The sequence below is a fragment of the Bufo bufo genome, chromosome 5 (assembly GCF_905171765.1).
Source record: "Bufo bufo chromosome 5, aBufBuf1.1, whole genome shotgun sequence".
NCBI lineage: Eukaryota > Metazoa > Chordata > Amphibia > Anura > Bufonidae > Bufo > Bufo bufo.
This window is the reverse complement of record NC_053393.1, coordinates 250227989-250253654: the sequence shown is the minus strand read 5'-3', so window position 1 is coordinate 250253654 and position 25666 is coordinate 250227989. Positions and strand designations below refer to the sequence as shown.

The 25666-nt window shown below is 40.9% G+C and overlaps 1 protein-coding gene across 8 annotated transcripts in view; it reads left to right on the top strand.

Moving 5' to 3' along the window:
• IKZF1 (IKAROS family zinc finger 1) overlaps nucleotides 1-25291 on the top strand; it is a 155405-nt gene extending 130114 nt beyond the window's left edge. For 5 of the 8 annotated variants that reach the window (XM_040431837.1, XM_040431836.1, XM_040431833.1 and 2 more), the window contains 4 exons: nucleotides 338-463; nucleotides 6772-6906; nucleotides 20389-22039; nucleotides 24486-25291. In XM_040431837.1, coding sequence (XP_040287771.1) covers nucleotides 338-463; nucleotides 6772-6906; nucleotides 20389-21092 — 965 coding nt within the window. In that variant the 3' untranslated portion in view covers nucleotides 21093-22039; nucleotides 24486-25291. The remainder of the gene's footprint in view (nucleotides 1-337; nucleotides 464-6771; nucleotides 6907-20388; nucleotides 22040-24485) is intronic. The other 3 variants (XM_040431838.1, XM_040431832.1, XM_040431835.1) reach the window with 2 other exon arrangements.
• Nucleotides 25292-25666: the final 375 nt, after the last annotated feature.

Sequence of the window (25666 nt, the reverse complement as noted above, 5' to 3'; positions counted from 1 at the left end):
TCACAATTGCCCGTTAAAAGAGCGTTATCAGGTAATCAGCGGCAGTATTACACTGCCAAATCATCTCTAATGTGTGTTCCTGCCAATGCTCCTTAAAGATGACAGGGCCAACAATTGGCCAGTCTAGTAAAGGCTCTTTTATTACACAAATACACATCACCTGATATCCTTTAATCCAATAAGTGTTAAAGTTTATACAGCTTGGAGTTTGAAAATATAATGATATGGTGTGCCTAATAATTGTGCACACAGTGTATACTGTACGTGTTTCATCAGAATAGCATATAACAGTTCTGTTACAATAAACAATATTGTTTTATATTTTTTTGGCTTACAGTAGGTAAACCACATAAGTGTGGCTATTGTGGCCGCAGTTACAAACAACGCAGCTCCTTGGAAGAACACAAAGAAAGATGTCATAACTACTTGCAAACTATGGGTCTGCAGAATAACATTTACTCAGGTAATTGACAAGTAAAGATTTAGCTAAATATTTTTTATTTCATTTCTGCTGTTTTGTTGATACAGTGAAACAGAATTATTAGTATGTCGCAGGTGTAAAACTTGAACAAGGCACATATTGTAGGGTTTCTGAAGGGTCCAACGTATGCCAAAAGTGTGTCCTTTTGGTTACTGTTTGGAGAATATACACAAGCATACCATAGTCAATTATGCTTTTCAATGAAGACTGATCACTCAAAAATGCGAGTCAATGTGTGAATCAGTCATAAATGTAGGAAGTCATTGTATCTCCATGCAGCAGAAATAGAAAATTCATTAGAAGGCTCAGCAGTCACGTCTCATTCCTGCTTACGTGACCGCTGAGGCCAGTGATTGACTGCAGCAGTCACATGAATAGGAAAGAGAATGTCAAAAGGTGAGTGAAGTTTGTTTTTTGTTTTTTTCATGTTCCTGTCTGCCACTTTTTTTTTTTTGCCAGACAACCCCTAAGGCTAAATATTGCAATGTTTAGGGAAACACACTATATTATTCTAATGCACCCCAAGCAACTCTGTCTAAAGTCCAATAGAGATTTTCTTTATGTACAGTCCCTGAGTGTCGGATTTGTGATATTGTTTTTATCATTTTGTTAGTGCCCTTCTGTGAGGGGTGAATTGAGATGAGACCCTCATACAGTACACTGTATGGGCCCCTTCCTCTTTATAGCTGATCATAGAGCTTTCTCCTTAGGTCTTTCTCATAGCTATGAATGTGTTCAGTTCATACGGGGAAAATAATAAACATTGGGAAAGCAACCGTGAACCATGTGCAATTGCACATATGGTATGCCCAGGGCTCATGCACACGAACGTGGTTTGGTTCCGCATCCTGGTCTCATTTTTTGCTGCTCAGATGCAGACCCATTCACTTCAATGGGGCCGCAAAAGATGTGAACAGAACTTTGTGTGCTGTCCGCATCCGTTGCTCCGTTCTGTGGCCCCACAAAAAAAAATAGAACATGTCCTATTCATGTCCATTTTGCGAACAACAATAGGCTTTTTTTTATAATGGTCTGCCCATTCCGTTCCACCAATTGCGGAACACACATGGGCGGCATCCTTGTGTTGCGGATCCCCAATTTGTGGACCGCAAAACACGGCACGGTCGTGTGAATGTGCCCTTAGGAGGGACTACTAAGGATGATCCACCCAGAATGGTTTTATCCTCATTAAATGTCAGGGTAAATCTCCAACCATTGGTGACCATTCACCTACATAGTGGATTGTTATAGAAATGCTTAACAGTGGGCATAAGGTTTATTTTGATGCAGCTGCCCAGACTGAATGTTACCCAGAATCCTGCAGCATTTATGATGATGAAGCTACTAATGTGGTCTATGTGGCTTGTATAGTTCAAACAAATGATTTCACCTGTTCAAGCTGTGTGGCAAAAATGCTGTGAACGGTAATTTGCCATTAGGCACACTACTATTTTTTGTGCATACAGATACTGTTGGATATCTGTAGTTAGTTGCATTATATTGAGCAGGCAGAGTTTTTTTCTGTTGTATTACTTGTACAGCCAGACAGAACAGAGGCCTTAATACATGTGCTCCTGTGTATCGCCAGGGTTTGGACAGTTTTTGTCGATAGACGATCTGTCATCATACTATGCTGTCATATGGACACAGGTTCGCTCTCCTCATAGTCAAAAAGGCACAATTTTTTTTTAACATTTGGCATAGTGAGTCAGTCAGTCACTTTAAGGGCAGCATAGTCTGATGAGTCCATTTTACATATTATTGTACGCTGTTAAAACAGCAAGTTTGGTAATCAGTGATGCTTGTGCAAAAACTAATATGCCTTCAAATTATAATATAATATATTATATATGTAGTTCACCTACTAGTTCTTTACTACGTAGTTGCCTGTATGCTATTTAAAGGTAACCTGTCACCTTGAAAATACAATGCAATCTGCAAGCAGCATGTTACAGAATACAAGAAGATGAGCAGATTGATATATATTTTTGTGGGAAAGAATTGAGTATACATTGTATTTCCTTCATTTTAATTCCTACTCATTCTGGGCTTTTAAGTCAAGGAGGAGTTCCTATCAGTGACTGACAGCCTTCCCTCTATAACTATGTATACAGAGATAGCTGTCAATCACTGATAGGACCGCCTCCTTGACTCCAGAATGAACAGGAAGTTATACTGAATCTTTTCCTACAAAATTAGACATCAATCTGCTCAGCTCCTCTTGGTCTATAATGTGCTGTCTGCAACTCAGACACCATGTTCAACGTGACAGGTTCCCTTTAATTCTTTGTGTAAGACTCTTTAAAGAGGTTGTGCTATCAGTAAATGTTCTATTTATATAATTCAGCATGAAAAATATGGTTACTTTTATACTGATAATCTTCTGTTACAAAGGCTTCAGTTTTGAGTTTCTCTCTTTACTTCATAATAAATACGCCCCCTAGTGATTAATCTGTATGTATAGCAATGTGCATGCCCACCAACTCATGCTCAGTTCCATCCTTCAGCCATCCTTCCATCCTTCAGCCATATCTACTGTTGTCTGTGAAGGTTCTCATTTATCCAGGTCATGGTATATCTGTAAAGAATAAATCAAGGCAACTGGACTTACTGTAGATTTCTTGAAAACGTTTCACTCGTTCTTCCAACGAGCTTTCTCAATTCTGAGTGACTGTACAAGAATTCTCTGGGAATAAATATGTAACTGAATCAACATCTGGTAATTATACCCAGCATGGGGTCAGAGGTCATTATACTTAGCATGGGGTCAAAGGTGTTGATTCCATTATCCTAATTACTGTCCTACTGTTAAAATCTGTGACCATTACAAGGAGAGGGCCGCAGCAGAAAGAACACACCCCCTTAGAAAGTGCACACCTCCTGACATGCCAACTTTAAATAAGTGTAGCAGAGTAATTGGAGCAATGAATGGGGCACTAACCCCTTTAAATGAACATTGTGACAAAACAGCAACTAAAACATGAAATGTTATTGTTGCTTCTCCTCTGCCTGCTTTGTTTCATTTTCAAATCTTAACTTTGATGCCTGCACACAATGCATACATTTCAGTTATGATTGATCATGTATAGTGTACATTATGTGTCAACAATGGTCTGCCACACATACATAAGTTTAACACGAGCATACGGCACATTTACCTTTAGTAGGTATAGCCATTTGTAGGCTAGTTTTAGCTAGCTTCTGCAAGTAGCTGCAAAGACTAATATATTCAAGGAAATACAGCAAGTTCAACTTCCTCAGGATGGATTCAAGAGAGTGTGATCACGTAAAACAGTTTCTTTTCCAGCCTCTAAGTAGACCTGAATACCACTGAAACTTGGCGGGAGAGTGCAGATGTATGTCTTGAAGTTTTAGGGAGCGTTATATGTCTAGAATTTAGTTAACTAGTTTCAGTGTCTGTGTCAATGAACTTACTCAACAATTTGCATAGAGAATAAACAGAGAAATAGGCCTCTATTTGAAATAGAAGGTCAGATCGTACCAAACCATAAAAGGGTACCAGACCCAAACTTCTGTTATTAAACTACCATCTTTATTGAAAATGCATGTTAAAATATATTAAAGCCACATTAGATACAGATAAAAGACAAGGAGGGTGAGCTCACATCTATAGTACAAACATATAGCAAAGAATCCAGTCAGCAATATAGTACAGGCGAGTGCCACACATCTCTCTCTGAAATACTAAATTAAGATCCCTACATCACCAGTACTGCAGCAAGGCTCATCCACCACACCCAATCCGTGTATCTACTGTGTGTGTTTAATGGGAATCTGTTTTCAGACAAATCTATTGTTAAACCTAGAACAATGCCTTGTAGGACTAACTCAGCTGAATGTAATAGTACCTTTCACTTTAGCAAACCATTGCTGCATTCTGGAGAAAAAGTACTGTATCTTTCGCCCTATAAGACACACCGGCCCATAAGACGCACCTAGGTTTTAGAGGAGGACAATAAGACCACCAGTCAGACCCTCAATGTTAATCAGACCACAGCTAACAGCCCCAATCAAACCCCCAGTGTTAATCAGACCCCAGCGTTAATAAGACCCCAACACAACCTCAGATCAGACCTCAGCTCAGACCCCAATGTGAATGACCTCCAATCAGACCTCAGATAAGGACCCCATGCCTCTCATCAGCCCCCAGCAGTCTCATATCAGCCCCCATTGCCTCATATCAACCCCCAGCAGCCCCATTTCCTCTCATATTAACTCCCAGCAGCGCCATTGCCTCTCATATTAGCCCCCAGTAGTCCCCATTGCCTCACATCAGCCCTCAGTAGCCCCAATTACTCTTATATTAGCCTCAAGTAGCCCTCATTTCAGCCCTCAGTAGCACCCATTGCCTCTCATATTGGCCCCTAGCAGCCCCCATTGCCTCATATCACCCCCCAGTAGCCCCCATTGCCTTCCTGCCGCCGGCTGTGATCTGATGTGCACAGTGTGAGGTCACACAGCACAGCCGAGGACCAGGAAGCGATGAGTACGAAGCCTTCACCGCCTCCTAGTCGGCCGGTACTAATGAGCGCTTCCATAATGGTAGCACTCATTATTATTCACCCCATAAGAGGCAGGGGCATTTTCCCCCCACTTTTTGGGGTGAAAAATACGGTACTTTTAATCCATATGCAAAGGAGTAGTTAAGGGGGTTATCCCATTATTAATGTATAAATGAAAATCATATATATGATATAGTACATGACAACATCGTTCTAACAAAGCTAGAACCGGGCCAGTACCTCACATGGGTCCAGAGATCTCCCCATTCATTGCTCCAGTTGTTATGCTATAATTATTTCAAGTTGTCATGGGTAGGGATAGTGTCCTTTCTCATAGTTGGAAGGATGGATCTGAGCATGTGCTTCCGTCTCAGTGAGCAAGAGAGAGAAATTAGAAAAAGAGCAAACAGCAGGTGGCGCTATACAGATAGATTTCACTAAATAACTCAGTAGCTATAAAACATTTTTTATTACATGCAATTACAAAAGTATTCAGATCCAGGTGCTGGTTTGGAAACTGTAGAATATTTTTGTGGGACGATCCCTTTAAGTGCACCAAGGATGAGCTCGAGCCAGTCTGTGCATCCTTGTTCCCTCTGCTTCCTCCCTCTCTCTCCATCTTGATTGACAGTATAGTCATCCCGCCTGGCCCTGTGGAGGTGCAAGAGTGCTCAGAGTGACTTGGGCTCGCCTTCTGTGCACTGAACTGCTAATTTGAATATGGATTAAATGCACAATTTCCACAGACTGCAGCAACAGATCACTAAGTGGAAGGTATCATAACATTCAGCTGAGCTAGCCCTATAAGACATTGGGGAGATTTATCGAGATGGACATTTCCTGTGAACCGGAGTGACATGCACCTACATTTATTAAGAGGCAGGTGCCACCTAATAAATTAGGCACATGTGTTTCCCTTCATGTGCTAGAAACTAAAGTTGTCATAGGTTTGAGCTATAATTTACGCCCGTAATTCCCGCAAGCTGCTGCGGCACTAACGCCTTCAGCTAAGCCCCACCCTTTTCTTGCTACTTTAGAAAAGTGGTGAGAAGCTCAAAAAGTCACAATTAAAGCATTGATAAATCTCCCCATGTGCCTGGTTTAACTGTGAATTTCCTGTTGACAGATTCCCTTTAAGGAAGTTGTCAGAAATTTTGATATTGATAGCCTATCCTCAGGATAGGTAACCAGTATCTGACTGGTGTGGTCCAACTCCCAGCACCACCATCGTTCAGCTGTTTGAAGAGGCTGTGGCATCTTCCCATGCCAGTGAAGTCACATGGCCTAAGTACAAATCAGTCCCATTCAAGTGAATAGTCCTGAGCTGAAATACAAAGCATACCGACTATACAATGTACTGCGCCGTGCTTGGTAAGCTGAGAGGTGGCCACAGCACTCACCAGTACGCCGCAGCCTCCTCAAACAGCTGATTGGTGGTGGTACTGAGTGTCAGACCTCAACCAATCAAATACTGATGACCTATCCTGAAGATAGGATCAGTATCAAAATCTTGGACAAGCCCTTTAATGTCTATTGCTAAAACACACAGTAAAGTCTAGTCCAGTCATGTTTTCCAGTATTTTTGGAAAATGACTGATCCTAGTTGCAACCTTATACTTACTGCCTATCCTTGCTGATTATGTATCTTAGTGATAGATATTACCCATATCCAACTATTATTTGCAGCTCTTAAAATAATTCACACGTCACTGACTTGTGTTTTTCTGTGAGCTGCATTTTGACAACCTTTATTTCCTTTAATTTTAGCAATAAAAGAAGAGACCGGTCACACTGAAATGGCAGAAGACCTATCTAAGCTTGGGTCTGAAAGATCCCTTGTTTTGGACAGACTTGCAAGTAATGTTGCCAAACGTAAGAGCTGTATGCCTCAGAAATTTGTTGGTAAGAGTTTGTAGCCCTAATCTGCCTTCATGTTATAGCTAAACCACACACCTAATGATTGGATTTGTTAGTTTAGGCTACTTTTACATCCGAGTTTTTAAACCTGGCAGGTATTTATGTCGGAAAGTGGCTAAATCCTATTGTAGTCAATGAGGATGCGGTGACGGACGGCCATATCTGACTATGCCAGGTACAATGAACCCCAACAGGCTGTTCCTCTTCTGGGGGCTTTAAAGTAGCCTTAAATGAAAACGAATCAGAAGGAATTTCCCCATATAAGATCACCAACATAATAAAATCAAGATCAAGAACTTTGCTCACTGTCTCTACAACTTCTCTTTAACCATTAGCATATCACTACTATGAGTATATAGTACCACAAACTGATTATATCAGATTATATCAGGTACATCTAATGAACAAACACTAATCCTTGTAGATGATTCAAGGAAATGGTAAAAAATTAGGTTAATATGGTTTAATTTTAAACAAAGGCAAATGACAATTAACTAAATTTCTATATTGGTGGCAGGCAAAATCACAGATGGAAACTGATTTATTGTTTGGAAAGGGTCAACTTAGCGAGCAACTAGTTGAATCTGTAGATTAGAATAATTTACATGAATTCACTAGAATTATGAGATTACTAATAAATTCTAATTTCTTCCAAATACCTAATTCTTTGACCTTCCTTTTGCCACTAAAACAGTTTCAGCTACTGTCAGAAATGCCTTTGCTAAAAAAAAAAAAAAAAATCACGGTATAAATTGTAATTTCTCTCTTGCTCTTGTGTACATTAAGGTGATCTGATCAACTTCCACCTTATAGGAGAGCACAAACAGGAGAATAAGAGTGCCAGGTGAAAACACTGCTCAAAAAGATGTTCTTGCTTTAATATGACACTTTAATAAGATAGACACATTTTTAACCCCTTCCAGCAGAAGCCAGTTTGGGCCAAATGACAGAACCCCATTATTTGAATTTAAGGTGACGTGTTAATGTGGTAATGACTTTAAAACACTTTTACATAGATTTCATGGCACATGGTCAGTGCTTTACATTTGTTTATTACCACAATATTTTGCTTGGGCATATAAAAATGAGAAATGATACTATAATAATGATCAATTAATGGTCTTATTTCATAGTTCATGAAAACTGGATCTTCTGGAGGTGGGTAGAGAAATAGAGGAATTTGAGTATAGACTGAAAACGTGCTTTGCTTGTAAGTGTGCAGTAGTCTGCTATACAATATATTTGAGGACCAATACTTGGCTTTTTTTTACAATGCTAAAGCTTAGAAATGTTGGTCTGCTCCATCATTAAATTTATTAGGGGATCAGTAACAAAAAGGAAAATAAAAATGATGGCCTCAAATCCTGTGGCATCAAATTTAAGGTCTGCGAGGAAGTGAAATCTGGCAATCTGGCATTAGGGGCTATAATTGTCTACATCTAGCCATTTCAGTTTGGGCAGAGCAGGACCTCTACAGCAATGACGGGTGATAGGGGGGGCGAGTCAAAGTCTCTTGGCTTGGATGAAAGCTTAAACTGTGCTTCACATTTACTGGCAGTGTCCGTGTCAGAGCATATTTTGTATTCATCCAAGCAGTGGCGTATGGTCACAAATCACAGATCCCAGTGAGGCTTAGGGTGATCTCTGGGTAGGTGACCAGTGGGATGAAATGGCTACTGAGCAGTGGGCTATCTAGATGTGGGAAACTGGAATGGTGGCGTCAGGCAATATTTTAGTGGGTCTGTGATCCCTGATTACTAAACACAGATCCCAATGAGACTTAGGGTGACCCCATTGGGGCGAAATTGCCACAGGGCAGTGGCAAATCTAGAGGTGGGAAATGGCGTACTGGGTCTGTCATAAATCTCTGGGTGGATGACCAGTGGAGTGAAATGGCAACTGGTCACCAATGTGTTTATTAATGAATGGGGGCAGATCAGGTTTGTTTTTCTTACTTTTTTTTCACTTTTCACAGGGCCTTTTCACAGGCGCTGCAGTGGCACACTAGAACCGACATGTACCTCAGATATATCAATATAAATAACAGAGGGGCCTAGACATACAATATGCAATGCCTACCCGAACCAACCCAATAGCCCCCATAAATGATAGCAAAATATTCTCATGCAATATATAATAAATCTTTATTAATACAAAAAAATTTTGTACAAGTTGAAAACAATATATATGGATCTCCTCACTCCTGATACCCCTGATAGAGGGAATCGCACAGGTACTAAGCTGAATATAATAATGATGTAAATATCCCTGGGTAAAACATGTATAAATCGCTCCCACAATGCACAGTGTGATTACGTGAAACTATCACTGTGCAAAAAGATAATAGTTGATGGTACAACTGAAATATCCTCACGATGAATGGGGGCCAATATCAGGCCGGAACCGTGTCCAGTCAAAAAATGACACAAAGTAGGTCAAAGGGTCCGCATATACAGTACAGACCAAAAGTTTGGACACACCTTCTCATTCAAAGAGTTTTCTTTATTTTCATGACTATGAAGGCATCAAAACTATGAATTAACACATGTGGAATTATATACATAACAAACAAGTGTGAAACAACTGAAAATGTCATATTCTAGGTTCTTCAAAGTAGCCACCTTTTGCTTTGATTACTGCTTTGCACACTCTTGGCATTCTTTTGATGAGCTTCAAGAGGTAGTCCCTTGAAATGGACTTCCAACAGTCTTGAAGGAGTTCCCAGAAATGCTTAGCACTTGTTGGCCCTTTTGCCTTCACTCTGCGGTCCAGCTCACCCCAAACCATCTCATTTGGGTTCAGGTCCGGTGACTGTGGAGGCCAGGTCATCTGGCGCAGCACCCCATCACTCTCCTTCATTGTCAAATAGCCCTTACTTTCAAAGTTTTCCCAATTTTTCGGCTGACTGACTGACCTTCATTTCTTAAAGTAATGATGGCCACTCGTTTTTTATTACTTAGCTGCTTTTTTCTTGCCATAATACCAATTCTAACAGTCTATTCAGTAGGACTATCAGCTGTGTATCCACCTGACTTCTCCTCAACGCAACTGATGGTCCCAACCCCATTTATAAGGCAAGAAATCCCACTTATTAAACCTGACAGGGCACACCTGTGAAGTGAAAACCATTTCAGGGGACTACCTCTTGAAGCTCATCAAGAGAATGCCAAGAGTGTGCAAAGCAGTAATCAAAGCAAAAGGTGGCTACTTTGAAGAACCTAGAATATGACATATTTTCAGTTGTTTCACACTTGTTTGTTATGTATATAATTCCACATGTGTTAATTCATAGTTTTGATGCCTTCAGTGTGAATCTACAATTTTCATAGTCATGAAAATAAAGAAAACTCTTTGAATGAGAAGGTGTGTCCAAACTTTTGGTCTGTACTGTAAGTGTGTATAAAAAGGGGCTTGTAATGACCGGCGACACGCACAGGGAGGGAAAAGGGAAAGCCCTGCCCAAGGGAGAGGGAAAGGTGGTGACCCCTGACTCACCTTGCGGCTGGCACCTGACTGCCCTGACATCCCTAGACGGGTTCCTCACCCGTGCGGCGATCACGTGCCTAAACCCTGGCTTTCCCTAAAATGAGCCCTAGATAGTGAACGGGCCGGTGGGATCGCTAGTCCGCACCACTCACACTAAGAGGGAAACACCAGGGACAGACAATACAGACAAACACATACACCCAGGTGGGCGACCACAGCAGACCATAAAGGTGTAACAGGGATCCGGAGGGTAGCGTTCTGGACCAACAACCAGAGAACGCAGCAACACAGCTCCAGAGGGTCAGAATAGATGTCCAGGCAGGAAGCTCTATATCTGGCAACCAGAGGAGTGTGAGAGGGGAATATAAGGAGGTTGGGAGTGCTGGACAAGGAACAGCTGAGGAGAAAGAGCTACGGATCCCTGAGTGAGCCAAAAGGGTTTGCAAAGCAAACCCAGAAAGCTACCACAAGGAAACAGCCCTATCTACATAGAGCGTGCAGCCAACCGCTGCGACTTCCTGACCCCGGATATAACGGAGTCAGGCGTGGTTCTAGACACCCTCGTGACAGGGCTGCAAGTGACCACAGCTGTTTTGTAGCAAAATCATTAGGATTTATGGACTATAAGAAGCGCGATGTGGCGTGGATGTCCAAACTTGGAACAATTTTTGGTGAAAACACCCTGGTAGATTCGGAGACAAGCAATGTGAAGGACCTGAAACTTAAAATTAGGGATCTGCTTAAAAAACGCACCAAGATCTGGTGGAATAAAGTGGCCCTTGAGAATTATCTAAAAAGAAACATCATCCCCAGGGGACTCAGGGTCCAGGTTTTCCCCACTTTGGAAACGGCAGATGCCACTTTTATTTCCAGATGGGAAGATTTACTGAATAAGTGTTCCACAACCCTGATCGAGCTCTTGATTGGGTCGACCGTAAGTCACTGGAGCAGATCAAGAAAGATGTAGATGGTGTGAGAGATAAATTGCAGGAGCTTCTTACTAAAGAGGAGCTTGAAGGCTTTGACAAGAAACTGGAAGAGGATCTCAGTGTTTGGGAGAAAAACATACAAGATTTGAAAGCTAGAAAGTTCCAGAGGGACTGGGCTGATTTCCAAAATAAAAAAAGTCTAACGCTGGCAACAGAAACGTGAGAGGAGTGGTTCTATAACTCCCTCCCTTCGTTTCAGAAGAGTAATGTGGAGATCATTTTTTAGGGGCACAGGGGGTGCTGGAAGATGGAGTAGAACGGGCAGGGCGCCCCTATGTGTCCAACACCCCCGTACCCAAAAGAGTCTGTGTATATATGCCGGGAGGTGCTTTAAGCCCAAACTTTCTTTTTCACACAGGATAAAAGGAGAATATCCCCCCACAATTTGCTACCTATTTTCTCCTGAATACAGTAACACCCCAATTGCAGTCGTAAACTGCTGTTTGGGGATACACCAGGGCTCAGAAGGGAAGGACCAGCATCTGGATTTTACAACATAGAATTTGCTGAAATGGTTTTTAAGAGTGATTACCTTTTTTTGTTGTTGACTGAGGTGTGTGGGGATTCATTTTTTGCAGGACAAGGTGTAGTTTTTCTTGGCACCATATTGGGGTACATTTGTCTTTCTGATCACTTTATATCTTATTTTTTGGGAGGTGAGGTCCCAAGAAAAGCTGTTTGGTGTATTTTTTTTTTTACGCTGTTCACTTGATGGAGTGATATTTTTATAGATCCGGTTGTTACTGACACGTTGATACCAGCGTTAAAATAAAAGCAGTTTTAGAAAAAAAAATCATGTTTATGTGTTGCCATTTTCTTAGAGCGATATTTTTTTAACATTTTCCTTGCTATGGTCTTGTGCTAGGGCTAATTTTTTGCGGGATCAGGTGACTTTTTCATTGGTACCATTTTGGGGTACATACAACTTTTTAAAAGCTTGATATTATGTTTTTTGGGAGGTGAGGTCACAAAAAAAGCTGTTTTGATGTAATGTTTGTATTTTGTTTACGGCATTCACCTGTGTATATTATGTGATATTTTTATAGAGCAGGTCATTACGGACACGGTGATACTACTGTAAATATGTCTATTTTCATACATGTGAAACTTTTATTTTTTTATTTTTATAAAACACTTTTATTTTTTATTTTACCCTTTGTGTCCTCCATAAGGTCGTACAAGACCTTTGGGGGACATTTAACACGACTTTTTTTTTTTGTTAATATTGATTTCTCCTGTAACTGGGGCTGACATAGTAGCCCCAATTACATGGGGAATACACTCCCCAGAGAGGCTGTACAGCAGTATACTATGCTGTACAGCCTCACTGCAGGGCTGATCGAGCTCTCAGGAAGACCTGACAGCTCCTGCACTCCCTTGGCCCCGGCGGTCACATGACATGCTGCATAGTGCTTCTATGCTGTATACACAGCGCTCATTCAGTGCTGTGTATACAGCGACCTAGAAGGAAGAGACACACAGGAATGGTCCCTGCCTTCTCTATGGGGTGCCCTGCTGTCACTGACAGTGGGCCCGCAGCACAGCAGCTGCTCGATTAGCATGCAGCTCCGATCTCTGAAAAGACCTTCTTAAACGTCCATTCAGAGATAATTCCTACCACCCCAAAACGTTTATAGTCTATGGGTGGTTGGGAAGTGGTTAAAGGTATTAAACAATTGTTTAGGTTTGCGGAAAAGAGACGATATAAGAGTAGCGAAGTATTCCTGTTTAGAAGAGGCGAATGCAGAGTTGAAGTTCATTTTGGTGTTTTTTCCTCCAAAAACTCTGGCAACAAAAAAAAACTTTGAAAAATGCTTGCGATGCATGGCAGATTTTTAGCTTGCAACACATTGATTAATCTGGCTTAGGGTACTTTCACACTAGCGTTAAAGTTTTCCGGTATTGAGTTCCGTCCTAGGGGCTCAATACCGGAAAAAAACACTTCAGTTTTGTCCCCATTCATTGTCAATGGGGACAAAACTGAACAGAACAGAATGCTCCAAAATGCATTCCGTTCCGTTTAGTTGCATTCCCAGATCGGAAAGCAAACCGCAACATGTTGTATTTTGCTTTCTGTCCTGGGAAAAACTGAAAAACTGATCCGTCATGACCCCGAATGCAAGTCTATGGCACATTCAGCCACAATAGAAAACAGATCCGTCCTCCATTGACTTTCAATGGAGTACATGACGGATCTGTTTTGGTAATGTTAAAAAAAAAGTTAAAGATAATACAACCGGATCCATTCATAACGGATGCAGATGGTTGTATTATCAGTAACTGAAGCGTTTTTGCTGAACCCTGCCAGATCCAGCAAAAACACTAGAGTGAAAGTAGCCTTAATGTGCATATCCTAACCTAATAGCAGTTGTTAGGCATTGTGCACATAGTAAACATAAATCTAAATAATATTATACTGCAACGCTCAACAATGTTCAGATAAATGTAGATAAAACAGACTTCTATGAGACAACTCCTAGGGATATTCTGTGACCAGTTCTCCCAAACACTGCTCACACCAACTTCTGGTCTTTCACTTCCTCTAACTTCTGAGCGTCTCATTGGCAGTGTATGTCGGGAAGATTTCCCAATATATACCTCAGTCAAAAGTCTCCAACATATGCTACTGTATTGTCATACAGTGTTATATATCACTCAGCTGGTCTCTGGAAAAAAAAAGTATACTGCATGTGGCCTACTCTTTAGAAAAGCAGATTGCTGTGCTCTTTTATACACTTTAATTAAAATTATGCAGAGACATTCCCCCAGACAGAAGCCAAAAGGACAATCGTTTGGCTTCTTCAGGTTAAAGGGGTTGTCTGGGTCGCACAGGGCAAAGACATTTTCAGGAGTTCTGGTGACGAACCGGGCTCTCCTTAGTGTTGCCAGGCGGAGGGTTCCGCCCAGCAGTGAGCCCGGTGACATCACCGGCACTGATGGGTGGGCTTTAGCCTGTAAAACAGCTAGGGCAGCGCTAAAGCCGGCCCACCAGAGCCGATGACGTCACCGAATACACTGCTGGGTGTAAGCCTCCTCCTGGCAGTGTGTTATTGTAAATAAAAGAGCCATTGCCCTGCGCAATCTAGCGCAGGGCAAGGGAGTGCATCAGAGTATGACATGCTCTGATGCTAACATTAGAAGGGCTGCCTGGCTGAAAATATGGGTATGTCCGGGTTCAGCTCTGAACCCAGACAACCCCTTTAATGGAGGCCTTTGATACATTTGATATACATGCTGCCAGCTTTCCCAGTGTTCCAGCCTACCTTCAAAAAGGAGGCTGGAATGCAATGTGCATAGAGTCTTAACTACTTAATAAGTTGTCCACTTTGAATTTTACTGGACGTAAGGGCTAATGCCAATGAAAGTCTTTTTTTCCCCAACAGGACAGGATTCAATCCCATCCTTGGCTCTTGTATGAAACTCCATGTGCAAGAATAGGATGGATATTTAAATATGTGACTAATGCTTTAGGCTAGGGCAACCACTACTCTAGATTCGCCAAAAATCCAACCCTGCTGTTGCACTGTGGATTTCACTGTGACCCATTCATAATTTCTATGGCTGTCTTACTATACTGCAATCCTTTGTCGCACCATAGCTGTCATGCTCAAGACTGCAGTGTAGTCCTAGCCTAAAGTTTATATATATATATATATATATATATATATACTCACCTAAAGAATTATTAGGAACACCATACTAATATGGTGTTGGACCCCCTTTTGCCTTCAGAACTGCCTTAATTCTACGTGGCATTGATTCAACAAGGTGCTGATAGCATTCTTTAGAAATGTTGGCCCATATTGATAGGATAGCATCTTGCAATTGATGGAGATTTGAGGGATGCACATCCAGGGCACGAAGCTCCCGTTCCACCACATCCCATAGATGCTCTATTGGGTTGAGATCTGGTGACTGTGGGGGCCATTTTAGTACAGTGAACTCATTGTCATGTTCAAGAAACCAATTTGAAATGATTCGAGCTTTGTGACATGGTGCATTATCCTGCTGGAAGTAGCCATCAGAGGATGGATACATGTTCTCATTCTGTTTACGCCAAATTCGGACTCTACCATTTGAATGTCTCAACAGAAATCGAGACTCATCGGACCAGGCAACATTTTTCCAGTCTTCAACAGTCCAATTTTGGTGAGCTCGTGCAAATTGTAGCCTCTTTTTCCTATTTGTAGTGGAGATGAGTGGTACCCAGTGGGGTCTTCTGCTGTTGTAGCCCATCCGCCTCAAGGTTGTGCGTGTTGTGGCTTCACAAATGCTTTGCTGCATACCTCGGTTGTAACGAGTGGTTATTTCAGTCAACGTTGCTCTTCTATCAGCTTAAATCAGTCGGCCCATTCTCCTCTGACCTCTAGCATCCACAAGGCATTTTTGCCCACAGGACTGCCGCATACTGGATGTTTTTCCCTTTTCACACCATTCTTTGTAAACCCTAGAAATGGTTGTGCGTGAAAATCCCAGTAACTGAGCAGATTGTGAAATACTCAGACCAGCCCGTCTGGCACCAACAACCATGCCACGCTCAAAATTGCTTAAATCCCCTTTCTTTCCCATTCTGACATTCAGTTTGGAGTTCAGGAGAATGTCTTGACCAGGACCACACCCCTAAATGCATTGAAGCAACTGCCATGTGATTGGTTGACTAGATAATTGCATTAATGAGAAATAGAACAGGTGTTCCTAATAATTCTTTAGGTGAGTGTGTGTATATATATATATATATATATATATATATATATATATATACACACACTAATTAATACAAAGTAGACATTTTTTTATTTTATTTTTATCAGATTGCCACCAAGGAAACATTTCTAGAAAAAATGTATTCTGGCATAAAGCAGATCACAGTGAAGGCACATGCATGTGCTTTTGAAAAAAAATCCATGAGCAGATATGTGAACATTTTACGTAGACATACGTAAAAAACCTCCCAGCATTTATAGCTCTGCTCAGCTAGCGGTTTATATTCAGCCTTGGTAACCACATAACCAGCCCAGTATTTCCCAGCACACATGAACCCAAGAGTTTCCTGTCTCGTCTAATTTTGCTGGTCTGGTTATATGTAGTTCAGCTCCTTTAGCAAGCAAACACAGTTTAGGAAGCCACAAAAGTAAAGCGTTTAAACACCTAAATGTGTCATATTCTTGTTTTGTCTTAAAGTAAACTGGAAAAACTATATTGTGTGTTCTTTTACTAGAACATGTAAAGAATATATTACCCACAGTGTAACGCAACTGTATTCAGCGATACTGAGAACTGCATTCAGCAGATTCACACAAAGCATTCTTGTGTAGTTTAAATGCAGTCTTTTTCTTGCTAAAGTACTTTTCTGTTTTGCATCGATTTAAAGGGGTTTTCTGAGACTTAAATACTGATGGTGGGGGTCTGATACCCAGTACCCCTGCTGATCAGCTGTTTCAGAAGGCAGCCGCATTTAGCTTTCCTTAGGCCTAGTGATGACACGTTCATCGGTCACATGGCCTAGCTGCAGCTCAGCCCAATTCACTCCTATGTACAGCGCTGTGCTTGGTGAGCAGGGAGAAGGCTGTGGCGCTACCGGGAGCTCCGGTGTATTTTTAAACAGCTACTACAGACTGATACTAAACAGATACTAAGGACCTAACTGTAGGATAAGTCATCAGTATTTATGTCTCCGAAAATCCTTTTAAGGTTAATAGGATTTTCTTGGAGGTAAATATTGATGGCCTCTCATTTGTTTAATCAGTGGAGGCCGACGTCCAGGTCCCCTGTTAATCAGCAGAAGGAAAGGTCTGGGGTAGTCCTTCTGTTTACATAGGCACAACAGCAGGTCCATATGTACAGCTGTACTTGGATATGCTGCTCATCCCATTAACTTGAAAGTCCTTAACTACAATACCAAGTACAATCACCTGACTGGACAAGACACGGCGCAATGGCCTCTTTGTTGTGCTTGTCTACCTGTCGCAGCATAGGTGATAAATGTTAGATTGCTGAGGATCCATCCATTGACCTCTAGACCAAGGAGTTCCCAAATGGCCTCCCTGATTGGAGCAGTAGTGAGCATGTCAGTCTACTGTTCCATTCAGGTCTATAAAAGTAAAGTCTTGCACACTACCTCTCCACTTAGAAAGGGGACTCAGAAACCTTTTATTCTCACGATCTTTGGGGGTCCCAATGGTTAGATCCCCAACAATCTGAAATTTATCACCTCCTGTGGTGATATTTTTTGCAGAATATCTCCATTTAAATTAGATATTATGTGAATTCACCTAATTTTTTTACAGACTATTCAAGGCCAGAGCTCAGGCAGAGAATGTTGTTATGTTGATCTAAAAGTACATCTTAACTATATACTAAGATAGAGCTCCAAAATAAAATGAAAACAAAAAACTTTATTTAAATCTCTGATAAAAAAAAACTGTGTTTAAGGGCTGCTTATATTAGATGCAAAATTAAGAAAACCCAATACATCCCCAATCTTGCACATACACCTTATTCAAATCTGGTGTAGTTATTTTGGTTATCGCTGTGCTTTGAGGGCACGGGATGTTCGGCACACCCGACTAGAGTGTAGCCTAACATCTGAGTATGCTCACTTCTGATCACCTGTGCCTAAACTTGGCACACTTGAATCAATAGGCAACAAAGGTTTGCTACTTATAACAGGAACATCCTGTGCTACATCCCTATTACAAAGCCCTCACTGCACATAGGAAATTAGTTATATACGGTAAGTAGCCTATCAGCTTCATACTCAATGCGTTTCCTTGCTGGGCACACGCCAGTAATTCATCAGCAGTAGGCGCAAAGAAAGGGACAAAATAATAAATCATGTAGATGCTGCATGCCACTGATGTGTTGCATGCAGCTAGTGTAGCCACCGGCACTATGATGGCTGTAGCGCGGCCGCCGTGTGCCGCTCGTTATAAGCACAAAGCCACTCCCTCCAGGCAGAGTCATACAGCAGAACATCCAACTGGACGAGGAGGTGTGTACCAATCGTCCTCCCCTTGCTGTCTTTGTAAACGCTAGATGCCCGAGGGTAAAAACAGATGTGAAAATTATATAGTGAACAAAAACTGCGGCTGTGAAATGTCATCCTAGGGGCATGGTGCCATAATGCGTCAGGTATCAAATCAGTTTAAGCATTCACCACCTACATTGATAGAAGCAAACCCTTATATCACCGTCTTAGTTAATTGATCTAAAAGTGGTTCAACTGCAAACTTCAGGCCTATTATTCTACAGATAATTTCACTTTTTCATGTAAACCTAAGGGTGTTAAGTATATTCTTTTATTGCAGATGTATGTAAAATGATAATTAGTTTCCCCATGGATCAAAATAATAATAATAAAAGAATGACATTGATTTATTCTTGAGAAGAGACATCCAGGGAGGAACATGACTAACCTATACAAATACATAAATGAACTGAACAAAAAATATGCTGAAAAGTTGTTCCATGTAAAATTCCCTCAAAAGACAAGGGGACATTGTCTCCAACTGGAGAAGAAAAAGTTCAGTCTCCAGAGGCGTCAAGGCATCTTTACTGTAAGAACTGTGAATCTGTGGAATAGTCTACCTGAGGACGTGGTCACAGCAGGGACAGTGGACAGTTTTAAAAAGGGTTTAGATGAATTCTTAAAAGTAAATGACATTAATGCTTATGAAAATGTGTAGAAATCTGGATCTTACTCTCTTTTTGGAAATGTGCACCCCCTACTACCCCTTGGTTGAACCTGATGGACTTGTCTTTTTTCAACCATATTAACTATGTACCTATGTAAGCTGTAGCTGGTTAGTGCTCAGTTAGCATAAAGCCATATCTTCCTCCACCCACACAGCCAAATTTTATAGTGACCAAGCACTGTATATTCAGGACTTGATGCTGGACTTTAATCCAGAGCTCTGTACATATACAGTAGGGGGTTAAAGCTCATGCTATGAGGATAAGACAAAAGCAGTTTATTACAGCTTCTACCTTCCCATTTATGAGATACATAGCACCCAATGAGTGCTATGCAGTGAGTATAGGAAGCAGATATGCCACCACTTCTATTGGACCCTGTAATCACATCGATGGGTTTCTAGCAGACCTAGATTAGCAGTGCATGTGTACAGTGGCCCTACAAGGGCAGTTTTCCCCTGTAACTTGGTGTCTTTTCGATGCTCCAGTTACAGTGCAAAGTAAAATAATGTTTCAGTGTCCCAAGAAGTCTTTTAATGACCTCTTAGGGTCATAGTATGTGCCAAAATATATTAAAAAAAATAAATAAATTATAAAATATAAATAACAGAACAATTAAAAACACTCACGCCCCTATTCACACAAAATTATACATAGTATATTTCACAATGACTGCCACAAAATAGAGAACCTATTTTAATAATTTGTTTTGGTGTCAGTTTGCATATTTAAAGAATAACACTGGATCGTCACTCCTTCTTTCCCCAGCCTCACCTGCTCCTCTGTGGTCCCAGGATGTAAACTTCCCGTTTGAAGCCCCTGCAACCAATTGTATAAAAAAAATAGAGCATGTCCTATTCTTGTCCGTTTTGCGGACAAGGATAGGCGTTATTACAATGAATCCGCAAAAAAAACTGATCTGCTAAAAATACGGATGACAAACAGAAGTCATCCGGTTTTTTTTGCGGACCGCAAACCATACGTTCGTGTGCATGTAGCCTTAGACCCAGTACTTTGCATAGTTATTTTTATGATAGTGAAACATGTTTTTCAGAAATTATGAGTATACCTTGTTTTGATAATAAAACTACATATATTAAACCAAGTAATGCAAGTACATACACTTTAAGTAAATACTGAAAATTGTGTGTTATCGTTTTTAAAGATAAAACTCTTATGCTTTCTTTTTTAAATGTGCATTGTAAACATATGAACAATGACAAATATATGACACATTTTTAAACCATAATATGCTAAATATAATGTACATACAAAACTAATTGAATGTTGTTTTCCTTAGGTGAGAAACGTCTGTCAGATCTACCATATGATTCCAACAGTAATTTTGAGAAGGAGCACGACATCATGCAGACACATGTAATGGATCAGGCAATCAATAATGCAATTACATACTTAGGAGCAGAATCCTTGCGTCCACTGGTTCAGACACCACCGGGTGGACCTGAAGTGGTTCCAGCTATTAGCACAATGTATGCCCTACACAAACCACATGCTGATGTCACATCCCACAACAATCAGGCAGCCCATGAAAGTGCAGTGGAAAACCTGCTGTTACTTTCACAGGTTAAATCCATTTCTTCTGAGAAAGAAGTTTCTCCAAGTAACAGCTGTCAAGATTCCACAGACACTGAAAGCAACAATGAGGAGCGGGGAGGACTTATTTATCTGACCAGTCACATAGCACCTCATACCAGAAATGGTCTGTCTGTCAAAGAAAACAAGCCATTTGATGTCTATAGAGCTGCCAATGAGAATTCTCAAGATGCTTTCAAAGTTATCAGCAGTAATGGTGAGGCAATAAAAGTCCACAAGTGTGAGCACTGTCGAGTTCTCTTCTTGGATCACGTGATGTACACCATCCACATGGGCTGTCATGGTTTCCGTGATCCATTTGAATGCAACATGTGTGGCTACCAGAGCCAAGATAGATATGAGTTTTCATCACATATTACCCGCGGTGAACACCGTTTCAACATGGGTTAAGCCGAACTCTATTCTGCCATGATTTTTATGTTCATTTCAAAAAGCACAAATGTTTTGCAAGATGAGAATTTTCAAGAAACTTCTATGAACCCAAGAATGCATATAGAGACATAGCAACAAACAATTTAACTACTTTTGTCATTAAGGCAGCGTGCATTTTTATAAGATTTTTATTGTTACTGTAACATGGTGCTGCATTTTTGAGCATCGGGTTTTTGGAGATCTTTTGAAAAGTGTTTTATTAAGAAACATAGAACTTGCACCATTGTAAGTAGCTAGAGTCCATTGTACACGTCTACTCTATATATATAAATATATATGGAACTAAAAGAGAGTTCTTGGGCATTCCTAAGCAGGATAAAGAGTCCTTATTCTTCACACCAATCTTGACGTATATAATTCATGTTACTCTTTATGCAATAGCATACAGGCATGGGAACTGTTAATAACAATAAGACTAGTTCCCTTGTAAATTTTTACTTAATTGTAGAATTAATTATAGAACATAATACTTATTTAAGGCAAATTACAATATTGCAGTATATAATGGCCAGAAATATTAGGTTATTGATATTTGCATTTCTTTATAAAACTGACAGTAGCATACTACATAATTGTATAATATGGGCTTATTTATAGCTTCTGGTGGAAACTTTTCTTTTATTGTTTTCACAAGCTTTATTACCATTTTGTATGTGTCTAAAATTCTGACTACCAGCAGTAGAGTGTTATAACTACATTCTTGTACATAATCACACACGACCCGTACAATGTATAGAGCTTGAAGAGCCAGATTATTCATAGGGGTATATGTATACTAGAGGTATATGTATACTAGGGGTATATGTTTACTAGGGGTTTATGTATATATTTCACTATTTTAGAAACTAACATAGATAAAACTTTGACCATGATTGATAACTTCACAAACAAGCATAACATATACAGTACAGACCAAAAGTTTGGACACACCTTCTCATTCAAAGAGTTTTCTTTATTTTCATGACTATGAAAATTGTAGATTCACACTGAAGGCATCAAAACTATGGCATCCACACATGTGGAATTATATACATAACAAACAAGTGTGAAACAACTGAAAATATGTCATATTCTAGGTTCTTCAAAGTAGCCACCTTTTGCTTTGATTACTGCTTTGCACACTCTTGATGAGCTTCAAGAGGTACTCCCCTAAAATGGTTTTCACTTCACAGGTGTGCCCTGTCAGGTTTAATAAGTGGGATTTCTTGCCTTATAAATGGGGTTGTGACCATCAGTTGCGTTGAGGAGAAGTCAGGTGGATACACAGCTGATAGTCCTACTGAATAGACTGTAAGAATTAGTATTATGGCAAGAAAAAAGCAGCTAAGTAAAGAAAAACGAGTGGCCATCATTACTTTAAGAAATGAAGGTCAGTCAGTCAGCCGAAAAATTGGGAAAACTTTGAAAGTAAGGGCTATTTGACCATGAAGGAGAGTGATGGGGTGCTGCGCCAGATGACCTGGCCTCCACAGTCACCGGACCTGAACCCAATCGAGATGGTTTGGGGTGAGCTGGACCGCAGAGTGAAGGCAAAAGGGCCAACAAGTGCTAAGCATCTCTGGGAACTCCTTCAAGACTGTTGGAAGACCATTTCAGGTGACTACCTCTTGAAGCTCATCAAGAGAATGCCAAGAGTGTGCAAAGCAGTAATCAAAGCAAAAGGTGGCTACTTTGAAGAACCTAGAATATGACATATTTTCAGTTGTTTCACACTTGTTTGTTATGTATATAATTCCACATGTGTTAATTCATAGTTTGGATGCCTTCATAGTCATGAAAATAAAGAAAACTCTTTGAATGAGAAAGTGTGTCCAAACCTTTGGTCTGTACTGTATATACACTGCTCAAAAAAATAAAGGGAACACAAAAATAACACATCCTAGATCTGAGTTAATTAAATATTCTTCTGAAATACTTTGTTCTTTACATAGTTGAATGTGCTGACAACAAAATCACACAAAAATAAAAAAATGGAAATCAAATTTTTCAACCCATGGAGGTCTGAATTTGGAGTCACACTCAAAATTAAAGTGGAAAAACACACTACAGGCTGATCCAACTTTGATGTAATGTCCTTAAAACAAGTCAAAATGAGTCTCAGTAGTGTGTGTGGCCTCCACGTGCCTGTATGACCTCCCTACAACGCCTGTCCATGCTTCTGATGAGGTGGCGGACGGTCTCCTGAGGGATCTCCTCCCAGACCTGGACTAAAGCATCTGCCAACTCCTGGACAGTCTGTGGTGCAACGTGACGTTGGTGGATAGAGCGAGACATGATGTCCCAGATGTGCTCAATTGGATTCAGGTCTGGGGAACGGGTGGGCCAGTCCATAGCATCAATGCCTTCGTCTTGCAGGAACTGCTGACACACTCCAGCCACATGAGGTCTAGCATTGTCTTGCATTAGGAGGAACCCAGGGCCAACCGCACCAGCATATGGTCTCACAAGGGGTCTGAGGATCTCATCTTGGTACCTAATGGCAGTCAGGCTACCTCTGGCGAGCACATGGAGGGCTGTGCGGCCCTCCAAAGAAATGCCACCCCACACCATTACTGACCCAATGCCAAACCGGTCATGCTGGAGGATGTTGCAGGCAGCAGAACGTTCTCCACGGCGTCTCCAGACTCTGTCACGTCTGTCACATGTGCTCAGTGTGAACCTGCTTTCATCTGTGAAGAGCACAGGGCGCCAGTGGCGAATTTGCCAATCTTGGTGTTCTCTGGCAAATGCCAAACGTCCTGCACGGTGTTGGGCTGTAAGCACAACCCCCACCTGTGGACGTCGGGCCCTCATATCACCCTCATGGAGTCTGTTTCTGACCGTTTGAGCAGACACATGCACATTTGTGGCCTGCTGGAGGTCATTTTGCAGGGCTCTGGCAGTGCTCCTCCTGTTCCTCCTTGCACAAAGGCGGAGGTAGTGGTCCTGCTGCTGGGTTGTTGCCCTCCTACGGCCTCCTCCACGTCTCCTGATGTACTGGCCTGTCTCCTGGTAGCGCCTTCATGCTCTGGACACTACGCTGACAGACACAGCAATCCTTCTTGCCACAGCTTGCATTGATGTGCCATCCTGGATAAGCTGCACTACCTGAGCCACTTGTGTGGGTTGTAGACTCCGTCTCATGCTACCACGGAGCATTCAAAAGTGACCAAAACATCAGCCAGGAAGCATAGGAACTGAGAAGTGGTCTGTGGTCACCACCTGCAGAACCAATCCTTTATTGGGGGTGTCTTGCTAATTGCCTATAATTTCCACCTGTTGTCTATCCCATTTGCACAACAGCATGTGAAATTGATTGTCACTTGGAGTTACATTGTGTTGTTTAAGTGTTCCCTTTATTTTTTTGAGCAGTGTATGTATATATATATATATATATACACACACACACATACACACTGAAGATAATTGGCAATATAAACTTAAATTGTTACAAACATGTCAATACATTTTGCATAAATCAATACAGGTGAATATAAAAAACTTGGTAATATATTTTATCAAATGCCTTTTCTCCCTCTAGCAGCTCATTTACCCTCCCTCTGCCCTGTCCTTAGACACCTATAGACAGCATATAATCTGATCCTTCGGTGAGCTCACAGTCTGTCTAGACTCTCAAGATGGATTTAGCAAAGAATGTTAGTTTAGGAGGGAGAGAAAAATTGTTATAAAATATATTTCAAAGTTTCTTTTATTCACCTGTACTACTAATATATGCAAAGTTTGCTGAAAAGTTAGGTTTATTCATAGGCTGTGTTCACATCTACATTTTGACTTCTGTTATACATTGCAAACTGCAGTGCTTAAGCCATTGCTCAGCAGACATCACGGCATCTGATGAACCTCATTGATTGATGATTTATATTTAGGTATGCAGATGTAGCCAACATTTTAATAGGAAATGGCACTGTATGCAACACTCTTTTACCAGTTAAAAACTATGGAATGTGTGACGGAGGTGACTAAAGGAGCCTCCAGCACAGATGTGAATGCTGATTAAACTCAGTGGAAGAGTTAGGCCCCCTTCACACGGGCGTCGCGGGTGAGGTCCGGATGCGATGCAGGTGCATTCAGGGAAAATTGTGCAAATAGGCATGCAATTTCAGTCAGTTTTGACTGTGATTACGTTCTGTTCAGTTTTTTCCGCGCGAGTGCAATGCATTTTGAATGCATGGATGGTTTTTTTTTTCGGACTTTAAAAAAGAAGATGGAAAAATGCCATAGCTTCATGCTGCATTTTTTAAAACTTCATGTTGCATATAAAAAAAAAAAGTGTGCTGCATTTCCCACAGAGTTTCAGCTAAACTCCAGAGCTAGCATTTTGAAACAATGAACACAGATACAAAAAATGCAACTAAAATAGAAAACGTGATGAAAACATCGCAAAATACAACACTTAGGGTTCCTGCACATGGTGCAGATTATGCACTGTGTTTCTGCGCAGAAAAAATGCAGCATAGTACAGTACCAACAAAGTGAATATGATTAGAAAAATCTCATGTACACTTAGCTTTTTTTTTTGGGTGTGGATCTTG